Source organism: Carassius gibelio, chromosome A17 (assembly GCF_023724105.1).
Source record: "Carassius gibelio isolate Cgi1373 ecotype wild population from Czech Republic chromosome A17, carGib1.2-hapl.c, whole genome shotgun sequence".
In the NCBI taxonomy this organism is placed as follows: Eukaryota; Metazoa; Chordata; class Actinopteri; order Cypriniformes; family Cyprinidae; genus Carassius; species Carassius gibelio.
Window position 1 is genome coordinate 3,861,317 of NC_068387.1, and position 14,189 is coordinate 3,875,505.

General features: G+C 41.4%; 1 protein-coding gene across 1 annotated transcript in view; it reads left to right on the plus strand.

Moving 5' to 3' along the window:
- The window catches only part of LOC128031402 (feline leukemia virus subgroup C receptor-related protein 2-like), a 34,708-nt gene extending 20,753 nt beyond the window's left edge, over positions 1 to 13,955 (plus strand). The window contains exons 7-10 of the mRNA XM_052619648.1: positions 9,008 to 9,113; positions 10,148 to 10,259; positions 10,855 to 10,919; positions 12,742 to 13,955. Coding sequence (XP_052475608.1) covers positions 9,008 to 9,113; positions 10,148 to 10,259; positions 10,855 to 10,919; positions 12,742 to 12,801 — 343 coding nt within the window. The 3' untranslated portion in view covers positions 12,802 to 13,955. The remainder of the gene's footprint in view (positions 1 to 9,007; positions 9,114 to 10,147; positions 10,260 to 10,854; positions 10,920 to 12,741) is intronic.
- Positions 13,956 to 14,189: the final 234 nt, after the last annotated feature.

Genomic DNA, 14,189 nt, shown 5'->3' on the forward strand with positions numbered 1-14,189 from the left:
GCTTGTGCCTTATTTGTTTGGTGCCATGTGCTCTCCTGTCTATTGTCTGATCCCGCCCATCTTGTTATGTCATTATTGTTTTAGATGCCCCACCTGTGTCTCCCTCATTAGGTTCCCTACTTATTCTCCTTGTGTCTGCAATCCTCTGCTGGTTCGTTAATTAATGTTGTGTTCAGAGTATCGTTGGATGTTTGTATGCTTGCCTTGCCTTGCCTGCTGTTTTTCCCCCTTGGGGTAGTTTTTTTGTTGTAGATTTGTTTATATTTTACGATTAATAAATGCTCTTATCTTCCTGCTTTTGAGTCCTTGCCTCATCCCTGCTCCCGACCGTGACAGAATGAACTAGCCAACAGAGGACACAGCGGAAGATGGGCTCACTCAATCTACCAGCCTCCACTATCTGCAGCCCCCTCTACCAATGCATGCTTAAGGTAGCAGCATTGATTTCCCTCCATCAACAGGGAACTGACGTGAGGGAATTTGCGATGGAGTTCAGGAATGCTGTGGATGGGCTGGACTACAACGATGCAGCTCTCAAGGACCTTCCGAATTTTGCCCTTGATGAGCCTCTCAATTGGTGGAGGATGAAAGGGCTGGATCACCTGATGTTTGTGGAGTTCGTAGACTACCTAGCTCATCAGGGAGACCTTCCAGAGTCGAGTCAGGTGCCCGTTGACTTTCCAGAGTCAGGGCTAGTTGCTGTTGACCTTCCAGAGTCGAGTCAAATTACATTTGACTATCCAGAGTCGAGTCACATTCCAGTTGATCCTCCTGAATCAAGTCAGATTCCTGTTGACCTTCCAGAGTCGAGTCAGGTGCCCGTTGACTTTCCAGAGTTGAGTCAGGTTCCTGTTGACCCTCCTAAGTCGAGTCAGGTGCTCATGGACCCTCCCGAGTTGAGTCAGGTGCTCATGGACCCTCCCGAGTTGAGTCAGGTGCTCATGGACCCTTCAGAGTCAGGGTTAGTCACCGTCGACCCTCCAGAGTCGGGGTTAGTCACCGTCGACCTTCCAGAGTCAGGGCTAGTTCCTGTTGACCTTCCAGAGTCGAGTCAGGTGCCCTGTGATTTTCCAGAGTCAGGTTCCGGTTTACCATCCAAAGTCGAGTCAGTTGCTCGTTGACCCTCCAGAGTCAGGGCTAGTCACAGTTGACCTTCCAGAGTCAGGGCTAGTCACCGTTGACCTTCCAGAGTCAGGGTTAGTCACCTTTGACCTTCCAGAGTCAGGGTTAGTCACCTTTGACCTTCCAGAATCAGGGCTAGTCACCGTTGACCTTCCAGAGTCTGGACTAGTCACCATGGACTTTCCAGAGTCAAGGCTAGTCACCGTTGACCTTTCAGAGTCAAGGCTAGTCACCGTTGACCTTTCAGAGTCAAGTCAAGTCACCAATGATCTTCAGGGACAGAGTCAAGTCACCGGTGATCTTCAAGGACAGAGTCAAGTCACCGGTGATCTTCATGAACAAAGGCAAGTCACCAATAATCTTCACGAACAAATGCAGGTCACTAATAATCTTCACGAACAAATGCAAGTCACCAATAATCTTCATAAGCAGAGTCAAGTCGGCACCGATCTTCTGGAATCCAGTATTAACACCATGGGATTACCAGAGTTTCTCCTCGCCTCTGCGGAAATTCCAGACACTCATCATGTCTCAATCAAACTCCCAGAGCACCAGACTTTTACTGTTGTGGCCACGGAGGCTACCTCTAACATATCCAGGTTCTATGTTTCGGACTTACCCAACCAGACTTGTCCTACCATTGGTCTGGCCGCACGGATGTGGTGGTCTTCTGCTCCGCCCTGGGGGCTTTCTGCCTCGACCACAAGGATGTGGTGGTCGTCTGCTCCGCCCTGGGGGGTGTCTGGTTCGACCACACAGACGTGGTGGTCTTCTGCTCTGCCCTGGGGGGCTTCCGCCCTGACCACAGGGTTATGGTGGTCTTCTGCTCTGCCCGGGGGGGCTTCCACCCTTACCACACATTTGTGGTGGTCTTCTGCTCCACCCTGGGGGGCTTCTGCCCTGACCACACGGTTGTGGTGGTCTTCTGCTCCGCCCCTGCGGGGCTTCAGCCTCGACCGCAAGGATGTGGTGGTCTTCTGCTCCGCCCTGGGGGGTTTCGGCCTTGACCACAAGGATGTGGTGGTCTTCTGCTCCACCCTGGGGGATTTCCACCCTGACCACACGGTTGTGGTGGTCTTCTGCTCTGCCCTGGGGGGCTTCGGCCTCGACCACAAGGATGTGGTGGTCTTCTGCTCCGCCCTGGGGGATTTCCGCCCTGACCAAACGGTTGTGGTGGTCTTCTGTTCCGCCTTGGGGGGCATCCGTCCCGACCACACGGAGGTGGTGGTCTTCTGCTCCGCCCTGGGGGGCTTCCGCCCTGACCACATGGTTGTGGTGGTCAGCTGCTCCGCCCTGGTGGGCATCATGTGATGTCCTTCATGGACTTATGTTTTTGTGTTTTTGTTTTTTTCTGTCTTCCTCCTATGGATCTGGCCCTCCATCCCTCCCCCTGATCCTCCTCCGGTCCACCTCCCTCCTGGGTTTCTAGTCTGTGTCTTTCGTTCTGTTTCCCTCTAAGGACCTGGCCCTGTTTCCCTCTCCCTGATCCACCTCTGTTCCACCTCCCACCGGGATTTCTTTTGTTGGAGCACCTGGAATCTGCTCCTTAAAGGTGCCATATGCAAAAACTTTAGGTAAAAATATCCATAACATGACCTACACGCATCAAAAAAATGAGAAGAAATAAGGGCGATGATGTCATAAAAAAATGTCAAGTTATAGTGCTGCAGAGATATCAACCTTAATTAGCATTAGCATTACTAGCCCCTGCCCGACATGTGTCGTAATACCAGTTTCGGCCATGGGAGGCGGTATGCGGGCAACATAACCACCAGCCAACCTACAATACACGAATAACTTGCATGGCTTGTGGGCCTGTACTTGAACCTGATGTCAATCATGTGGAAAGTACAGCCCACTAGTTCATTTCAGTTCATGGAAGAGAGCGTCACCCGTTACAGGGAAACAACCGCGCTCGGAAACACAAATCAAGAGTAAACATTGGCACTGCTTTTAATCACTGGAGACAACTGATGGACCTGAAAGAAATGAGGTTCGACTCCGATCTTGCAACATTTATTTTGGATTGGTAAGTTAGATGCTGTTAGTATTTCGCTAGAAGTTTGTTTTATATGTTTGTGTATTTGTTTTCGGGAAGTTATAACATAGAAATGTATCGAAGGCTGTTCGATAAACGTGCTAATGTTAGCGTTGGCTAACCGTAGCTGCGTTTGATAATTAGCTAGCTATAACTTAACGTTACCCATTTTATTATATAGGGCTGTGCATGTCTTTACTCATGTACATCTCATCAGTAAAGACGCTCCTGTAATTAGAAGTATATCTCCATCTCCAAGTATATCTGTGTTCTGAACGCACGTGTGTTCAGATCAGGGCTGCCAGGTTTTCACAACAAATCCTGCCCAGTTGCTTCTCAAAACTAGACCAATCCCGCTTCCCGGGGTTAAAATATACGTTTTTTAGCAGGGTTGCCTTGGTATAATTCGCATTTTAGGGGCTAAAGATCACGTTATTTGTATTGGGGTCGCTGCGACCCGCAGACATGAAAAACAACCACCACAGACTTGGCAACACTGGTTGGCATTTACTATACAGAGCCGTAATTCACTGACAATCTACAAAAAATCGATGTTAAAATCGCAGGCGATTCTTTGTCGATTTTGAAAGCGATTTTGTGTTAGTTGTCAGTAGACTATGGCTCTGTGTAGTAACTGCCGCTCCACCTGAACCAGTGTTGCCAAGTCTGCGGTTGTTTTTCATGTCCGCGGTTTGAAGCAATCACAATACCAATAACGTGATATTTAGCCCCTAAAATGCTAATTTTACCAGGGAAACCCTTCCCAAAAATGTATATTTTAACCCCGGGAAGCAATTTTTATCGGGGAACCTCCTGGAAACGCGATTGGGCTAGTTTTGGACTAGTTTTAAGAAGCAATTGGGCAGGATTTGTTGTGAAAACCTGGCAACCCTGATCTGAACGCACAGGCTGGAGATATACTTCTAATTACAGGAGCGTCTTTACTGATGAGAGGTGCATGAAAATCGCATTCGATTTTTTGCACAGCCCTATTATTATATCATAACTAACCTGCTCTGTCTAGTCTGTTGGTCTCCGTGTCCTCTTTGCTTCGTGGTTTTTCTGTGCGTGAAAAAATTAATGTGTGGCGTGAAAGCGTGTGAAAAGTCAATTGCGTGTGTCTCACGGTGAATGCTTGAGAGTTGGCACATTAGTTTCCAAGCAGAATAAAGGACAGGTTGATTATTGCTGTTTAGCATTTGTATTAATCTATGATGTGTCCCTGTTTGCGTACAGGGACATAAAAAATAAATTAAAAGTGATACGTGGACCAAGGTGTCTGAGATTGTTCATTTTAAGTAAAGGATCCTAATATTTTGCCCACAACAATATTTAATGAGGTTAAATTATAACTCCTTGTGGTTAGTCTGCACGAGATCAACAAGCTTGTATGCTTTGCGGCCGCTTTAAATACAAAATAAGCATTCGATCTACGTTACAGCGTCTGAGCGCTCACAAATCTTTCTGCAGAGTCGTGAGCAGAGCGGCAAGAGCGATTTTTGATGCTCTCGACGCCGGCGGTGTGAACACACAGTTAGGCTTCGGCTACGGCTGTAGTGTTGTTGTGAAGGTAGGGGCGGAGCATAGAGACTATGCGGTTTCTCGTTTGTTACTCTAGAGTAGACCAATTCACTTTATTGAGGCATACTGCCCCCATCTGTTATGGAATGTGGAGTATGACTTGATTTTTTTTGCCAAACATTACAGATGGCACCTTTAAGGGAGGGGTTATGTCACAGTCTTCAGCTGGTGTGCCCTGGATGGTGACCAGATGACACTGTTTTTCTGTGAGCACATGGCTTGTGCCTTGTTTGTTTGGTGCCATGTGCTCTCCTGTCTATTGTCTGATCCCGCCCATCTTGTTATGTCATTATTGTTTTAGATGCCCCACCCGTGTCTCCCTCGTTAGGTTCCCTACTTATTCTCCTTGTGTCTGCAATCCTCTGCTGGTTCGTTAATTAATGTTGTGTTCAGAGTATCGTTGGATGTTTGTATGCTTGCCTTGCCTGCTGTTTTTTCCCCCTTGAGGTAGTTTTTTGTTGTAGTTTTTTTTATATTTTACGATTAATAAATGCTCTTATCTTCCTGCTTTTGAGTCCTCGCCTCATCCCTGCTCCCGACCATGACAGATAGTACATGCAGGAAGGCCCGTCAGGAGAGCATTACTATAGTCCAGTCTGGAGAGAACAAGCGCTTGGACAAAAAGTTGGGTGGCTTGCTCTGACAGGAAGGGTCTAATCTTCCTAATGTTGTATAAGGCAAATCTGCAGGACTGGGTCATTGAGCAATATGGTCAGTGAAGCTTAACTGATGATCAATCATAACTCCTAGGTTTCTGGCTGTCCTGGAAGGGGTTATGGTTGACGAATCGAGCTGTATTAGAATATTTGTGATTAAACGATGGGTTAGCTATAACTACAAGCAGTTATGTCTAAGTAAGGCTGAGCTGAAGGTGATGGTCATTCATCCCGCTAGAAGTGTCACTCAGACAGGTTGCAATGCGATCAGCTACCTTCGGGTCATCTGGTTGGAATGAGAAGTAGAGTTGAGTCTCATAAGCATAGCAGTGATAGGAAAAGCCATGCTTCTGAATGACAGATCCTAATGACGTCATGTAGATGGAGATGGGAAGTGGTCCAAACACTGAGCTTTGAGGAACCCCAGTAGCAAGAAGAGGAAGAAGAAGAAATTGCCTGGAGGAGGTGAGTGGGGATAGGATCAAATGGACAACGTCCATCTCTAAGAGTGGAGAGAAGGAGAAGAGAGAGTGTGTATTAGTTGTTATGAAGTTATCATCAGTCTGCGGTGTGGAGAATTGGTCACTGATGCTTCTTGTCTTATTTGTGAAGAAAACTGCAAAGTCATCAGCTGTAAAAGTTGATGAAGGATGAGGGGGAGGAGGACAAAGAAGAGAAGATCAAGTTTTGAAAAGTGCGCGAGAGTCAGAACAGTTCTTAATTTTGTTGTGGTAGTATGTCGTTTAAGCAGTAAAGACATTTGCATAGAAGAAGGTGAGCAGTGACTGATACACACTGAGGTCAATAGAGTCTCTTGATTTGTAGCATTTCCTCTCTGCAGCTCTGAGTTTAGAGCGATGTTCACTGAGAACATCAGACAGCCAGGGGGCAGATGGGGTGGTGTGTGCTGGTCTGGATGACAATGGGCAAAGGTTGTCCAAGCAAGAGGTTAGAGTGGAGCAAAGAGTGTCAGCAGCACTGTTCATGTCCAGAGCTGAAAACTGAGAGAGTGAAGAAAGTGAGGATGAAACCACAGTAGACAGGCAAGATGTAGAGAGTGAGCGTAGGTTGTGTCAAAAGGTGACCTGAAGGGGAGTCTGTGTTGTGTCAGGAGTAAGTGTGAGGATAGAAGTTATGAGAAAGTGGTCTGAGGTGTGCACTGGAGCAACTAAATGTCACGTTCGGCGTTTCAGGAACGAGGCTAGAGAACCAATTGCAGGTATGAGGAGTTTAATATAGGGCAAATCCAGAGGGGTAAACAGTCCAGGCAGGGGTCGAAACCAAAACATCAATCCACATACAACAAGACACGAACACAAGGCAAGGCAGAGCAAGGCAAGACGAGAGTTGACGGACATGAATAATACATAACATTAAACAAGGACTCCGTAACATAGACTAAGACAGACCGGGTATTTATACACAGAAGGATAATGGGGAAACAGGAGACAGGTGGGGTGAACAATCAATTACGTAACAAGGAGGAAGGTGACCATATAAGGGAACAGGAAGTGATCTGGGACAGACACCGTGAGAAGGAGGACATCTAGTGGAACCCCGGGGAACAACAACCCAGACACTGTGACACTAAAGTGTTGTCTGTGGAGCAACATTGTGTGTAGATGAGGTCCAGTTGGTTGCCTGATTTGTGAGTAGCTGTAGTGTACGCTCGCTTGAGATCAAATGAGACAAGCAGAGTGTTGAAGTCAGCAGCCTGGGGTTTTTCTAGGTGGATGTTGTGGGAGGGGTGTGGGAAAAAGTGAAATTAGTGGAGAGGGCTTCAGGAGTGGCAGTGTCTTCATGTTTGATCCAAGTCTCAGTTAGGGCCATGAGGTTGAGAAAGGAATGACTAGCAATAGAATAAATCAATTCTGCTTTGTTGACGGGCAGTTTCAGAGACAAACTGGAATAGAGAGTAAAGTAGTAGAAATCAGAGGGACAGGCCGTAAATTATTGGGATAGGCCTGTCTCTGACGTACATTGCATGCTCTCAAAGTGTTAGTAGTAATAGTAGAGATTTGAAAGCACATAGTGAGTACAAATGACATAAATAAGTATTTGAGAACAAGATATAGAAAAATTAAAGAAAGGGGAGAAAAACAATACTCAGGTCCCTTGTCGTTGTTCTAGTTCGGTGGAGTCATGCAGGTAGAGTCGATGGTCTTTATATTTATCGGTCTTCAAACGAGGAGCCTTCACACAAGAACTGTCGTGACTGCCGCCATGGTGAAACTAACCACTTTATATTTGCCTGAGTACTTGTTATTGAAGGCAGCTAGCCATGCCTTACTATTTAGCAAACCGAAACTGGAGAGTCCCGCGAAACAAACACGACTTGAGCACGTATTTACCATGGTAAAACGCAGTAAGTGAAACAAAGTTTCCTAGCAACGACAACCGCGCAAAATCTAATGAGAAAAACAAGGCAAAATACTTACAAACTGATGTCCTTTTCTGTTGATCAACTGCTTCTTCTAACAAGGGCTTCCAAACAGGTAAATAAGTATTTTCACCGGCATTTATAACAAAATCTGAGAGTTGTCTCAGTAAAGTGTCTGCTAAATGCATAAATATAAATGTAGGGTCAGTTATTTGTAATTATGCATAATTTACAGTAAAAGAAACAATTGTAATTATGTCACATTAAAAAAAAAGAAAAGTTTAAAGAAAAGTTAAACTTTTTTCAGCTTTGTCACAAGAAATGCTTACATCACATTTCTTCCACTCTGACCAAAGTGCAAATGTACCATGGCTCGTGCACAGCTATAAAAACAAACATGGCAGGATTTCACAACAAATGTCCATTTCACACTTTTAAGAGCCGACACCTAATAATGAAATATTGTAATGTATGAAAGTTTTTTTTTTTTTGCACCTAGTATGTTTGTTATAACATTAAATAACTGGACTGTGCTAACCAGCCAAATTTTAACCTTTTGATTTCTACACAGACTGACCATAAAGTAATTATATGGATGTACATATAATTATAATTCAGTCATGACAACTCTCTGAATAGTTTTACAAGGGATAAATGACAGTGTTAAATAGATATGACAATGTTAATGACACTCATACTGAGAAAGTATGGACTTGCTACTGCTGATAGATACACAGACACAGTTCTGTTAGCATGGAAGATGCTGCTGCTTCATGAAAGGGCATACTTTTGTTATGTTATGCAGTCGTCTGCTAGGGGCTCGTTTTGTGTTTATTTAATTGATTATTAAAGTTTTACACTTAAATTTTCATAAATGAGCTTTTAACTTTGTTACACATACATAAATACCATAGTAGATCTAGACAGGTGGTGCTGGGGGAGGTGGAGGGTTTTAGAGCAACTCTGATGGTGTGCAGCAGGACCAACATACAGTGAACACTAAACCTGACTGTTGAAATGTTTAGATTGGGCAAGCAGCATTTCTTATCTAGTGAATGATTTGACCTATTAGCATGCAACACCTAGACTTTCATGACTGATCTAGATATATATTTTTTATGTTTATGTGTGCTAATGGAAGACTAGTGAATGATTATTTTCAGTATTGCTGCATATAGTGCAGTAGTTTGGAGCATCTGATTCTTCAGTCTCTTCCGTCTTTGGCTGCAGGTTCTTCATGACGGGTTATCTACCGCTGGGCTTTGAGTTTGCAGTGGAGCTCACGTACCCAGAGTCAGAGGGAACATCATCTGGACTGCTCAACTGCTCAGCACAGGTCATGCATCTGCTCTTCACTTTTAGATATATGGAAAAGTCAAATCTAAAAAGACATTCAAGGGACCTATTCCCACCTCTTACTGTGAATCAATGGATGGTTGCAAGTTAAAAATTCTAACTTATTGATTTAATTAAAACATCTATTGACCTAATACATGTTAATAATTACTACTTAATATGTACATGCTAAATAAGTTATATTCAGCATGTGCTATACTAGCTGTTAATTTAACTAAAATAAATTACTTGATTCCAGAGCCACCACTCAATCTTGAAACTTTTTTTGAGTAATCAACTTAAAAATAGCTGCTTATTAGCATGCATATTACTAGCATATTAGCTGTTTATTAGTGCTTATAAAGCACATATTAATACTTTGTGCTGCATGGCCATATTTTATATCCTTAGCAACTACCTTATGAACTATTAATAAGCAGCAAATTAGGGGTTTATTGCGGGAAAACTCTTAGTTAATATTGAATATGTGTTTCCTTAATCTAAAGTGTTAAATAAAATGTTTTTATGCTACAAATTATTAGGTTTCCCAGTGTTATTTGTTAGTTGAACAATTTTGGTAGCACTTTATTTGACAGTTCTGTTCTGCATGTACTGTATATACTATTTATTTGTTATAGTAATTGTCCTGTACTATATTGATATAAAAATAAAAAGAGAAGGAAAATATACTAAATTTGTTGTTTAGGAACATGAAGTGCATTAAACATTTCATTCCGTCAAGGTTTCCGAAAATAAGTTTGGGAATTGAAAACCTAATAATTAATTAAATCATAAAAACGAACAATTAAATTAAATAATAATAAAAAAAAATCACAACAATCAAAATAAAACACAAAGTAATATTTTTTGGAAAATGTGTATTTGGTGCAATATTTAAATGTTGAGAAAATTCTTCTTAAAACTGAAATGATTTTTGTAAATCCAGCGGTGCTAACAGAAGAAACAGAGCTGTAAAGATAAGAGCGTGTTTATGGTACATAACACACAGGCTCAGGGTGTTTCTGTTGTGCACAGATGTTTGGAATCACATTCACCATCATTCAAGGCAAAATCATTGATCACTTCAGCACACTGGCCGGAAACATCTTCCTCTGTGTGTTCCTCCTCATCGGCTCCATCACGACAGGTAGAAGCTCATCACCACTTCATGAACATCACTTAAGCGGACCTCGGAGAGTAGAGCAGTGGCGCTTGCAACACCAAAGTCATGTGTTTGAATGCATGAACTGATAAACTATGAACCTTAAATGTAATGTAAATCGTTTTGGATTGTGTCAAATTCATGAATGTAAATGTTTATTTTTTTAAATGTGTAATTGTAACTTTGGACCCACTTTATATTAAGTGGCCTTAACTACTATGTACTTACATTTTAATTAATAATTTAGTACAATCTACTTATTCTTTACATACATGTTTTTACATTGTACTTATATTAAAAAAAACTACATGTAATTACATCTGTATTTAATTTCTGTAATTACATTTATAATTACACTGTTGACCCATACTTTACACCTTAACCCACCCTTAAACTTACCCATACCTCCAACCCTCTCCCTAACCTTACCCCTATCCCACCTCAATAGCAGCAAAAGTGTTTTAAAATACAATATGAACACAATAAGTACATTGTACTTATTTTTTTATGTAAGTACATAGTAGTTAAGGCCACCTAATATAAAGTGGGACCGTAACTTTTATGTCTCTCTGCCTCGCAGCACTCATAAAATCTGACCTGCGGCGACAGAAGGCCAACAGTCAGCCTCAGACAGAGCTGATCGCTGTACGTATGTTTTAGTTTGACCTCTCTCTCTTCACCAGGCCTGGATCACAGTCAGACAGGCTTATAGTGACCATTCGTTCAACATTTTGCAGGACAATCCTGAAATTGGAAACTTTGTCCTGCATTTTTCAAGTCATAAGAAGTGTCCTGCATGTCGTCCTGTCATCACTTAAGGGTTTATGTCTTGGTGAGCAGCTGTCTATAAAGGTGACACGGCGAGGCGGATCACAGTCAAATACACAAAACAGTTAAAATTCAAGAAGAAAGAAGAACAACAGAATAACAATTAAAATTAACAATAAAACTCAATGGGGCCATCTAGTGGTCATGAAGGGACTGGTGAGAGCTCAAGGCTTGTGATGAGGAGGTTCCCAGATTGATCTCTTGCTGGACTAATAATATGGCAAACACTAATACAGTGTTAATATGAATACCTATTATAGATTATAACTATAAAATAAAGTTTTTACTTTCACGCAATATTGGTGAGCAAAACAGGTTGCACAAAATGACAGTTGACAGGCTTTTACAGATGAAATGGTTGTCCCTCCATCGCTCCTGATATTCAGATTTGCTGATTTTGATCAGGATCCAGGATGTCCCAAACTGTAACTCACGGTCACTCCTGTGCCTCATAAATGTCTCGGTCGCCCTGGTATTGTATTGTCCTTCGGCCCAGTGAAGTGGCGGTCAGGCTGAGGGTTTTGATGTGACGATTAGGTCTGACAGAGGGACAGAAAGAGCTGGAGGCCACGACCGAGCGCCACTTCAGAGGACAGCAAGATCATATCCAGTGACAGGACAAACTCTGAATCAAACTGCATGAGAGAGCTTCAGACGTGAGAGACTGACACAGCTAAAGCACTCAAAGAAACGTAAAAACTTAAAAACACCCAGAGACCAAAAGGTTTTGCCATCTTAAGAGAAAGATGCAGTGCACACAATGCAACATGTCCATGTGGCAAAAAAAAAAAAAAAAACAGCAACAAACACGAACAAAAAAATTATCTATACTAGAATTGAATATAAGTTGCAAACAAACCCAAAAAAGTGTGTAGCCAGTGAATTAAATAACTGCAAACACTTGTCTCTTAAAATCCATATCAGATTGGTTAGTTAGGTCAGTAAACTAGATCAGACAGTAAGCACATCAAATCAAATGTTCTGCTGCATTTGGCAAACATGAGCAATGTGTGTCTGTGAATAATAATAATAATAATGTCAGTATATGTTTCTTGAGCTCTCAGTAATTCATCAGAAAACTTGTCTGACTATTATATATAATCTTATCTTCCTGATCAACATTTTTTTTAACAGCTCTTTATATAAAGTGCATATACAGTAGAAGTACGTTTATACAACTATTAGGAAATCTGGAATCTGATTGTGAAAAAAATCTAAATACTGAGGAAATCATCTTTAAAGTGGTTTAAATGAATTCTTAGCAATGCATATTACTTATCAAAAATTAGGTTTTAATATATTTACTAGGAAATTTACAAAATGTCTTCATGGAACATGATCTTTACATAATATCCCAGTGATTTTTGGCAGAAAAGAAACATTTATAATTTTGACCCATACACTGTATTTTTGGCTATTGCTACAAATATACCCCAGAGACTTAAGACTGCTTATGTGCTCCAGGGACACATTTATGCCGTTGTGGGAGTCTTATTCTACTAAAACGTAACAATCTATTCTTGTGATGCAAAGGTGTATTTTCAGCATCATTACTCCGGTGTTATTTTAGGGTTCCTTACTGATGTACTGTAGTTAATGCGAATGCATGGTTAATTTACCATTTGTTTCTTCTGTTCAGGACTCATTCATCAATTCCCAAGATGGGAAATCATTACCGGCAAAAGAGGTGAAGATGTAAAGATGGAAACCATCGGAATCAAACACAACATCACAACTCCATATGAACCATCGTATGCACAAATCCTCCTGAACTTCACGCAGTACAAAAAGTGGGAGGCTGTTGAATTCAATTCACACAAGTATGTTTTAATATGTGTCATGATGTGAATCTCATGACAACTGTACAGCACACGGGAAATAAGAGAAGAAATTATTTCAGGAATATCTTCAGTGATTTATGTGTGTTATAGTGAGTAGTGTAATGTGTGACTGATTACAGTGCCCTGCATCATATTTGCTTAATGAAATCCAAGATGACTTTCTCACTCATTTTGGGTGCCGATTCCAAAAATAGTGTATGTTCTGACAAAGTATGATGCATTTTGTAGCATTGATGCCTAATCCTTATTTCAAGATCATATTTATGGTCAGTGACGGAAGAAAATTAGAAAATGTTCAAGTTTTAAGTCATGAAATTTAGTATTTGAACATGTGTTTACAGTCTGTAACATAGTTTGGTTAAAATTTCTCAATGGTAGTGTAAAAAACACGTTTTTACCCTGACATAACTCTTTTCAGAACAAGGCATTTTGTAGCATGTTCCTTTAAATGTTAATGAGCTCTGCTGACTCAGTCCAGTCTGTGCTGAAACGCTACTGTCAGTCAAACTATTGTGGGAGGGGCCTGTTTCTGTGACATCATGATTTGAGAAAGTGGAAATGATTTGAGATAAAAAAAAAAAATAATAAAAAAAACAGGTGGATTTTTATCATTATAGGGTGGTTGTGTACACACACTGCCAACACACCAGTTCATTTTAAAAAACTTGTAAAAGTGCTTGTAACATCTGATGACCTCGAATGTCGAATGTCTGTGTCGACCCTTTTGTCTCCTTTCAACAAATTTGCAAACAACTACATTCCTTAAGGTCATTCAGTTCACTTTATTAATTTCATATGGCTTCAGATATCCAGAATACTGCCCTGCAAACAAAGTGCTGCACACTGATTATGAGTGTAGTTTGTGTGTCACAGCACAGACCCTGCTCTCAGAGACAACTCAACACTTCTGTGTGTAGATAGTTTCTGTTAGCAGTCTGTGTGGATGTGGATGTTGTTCACTTACAGTATTTCTATAGAAACATTCTTGGTGTAAATTGAGTCTGACATTCAGTAATAAAGATAACTGGAGGCTAAATTACAAACTGTGCACGTCTTGTATTTTTTTCCATGTTAGTGAGTCATTTAACAAGCAAACGATCTTCTAAATTATTCCACATACGTTCTGCCTTTCCATTACAGATATGCGCAAAACTTTAGTGATATTTTATAAATGTTGTTAATTGCAATTCATCGATTTGACAACACTAATTCAAATATTTATTGACATCATAAGGGGTACTCTTCT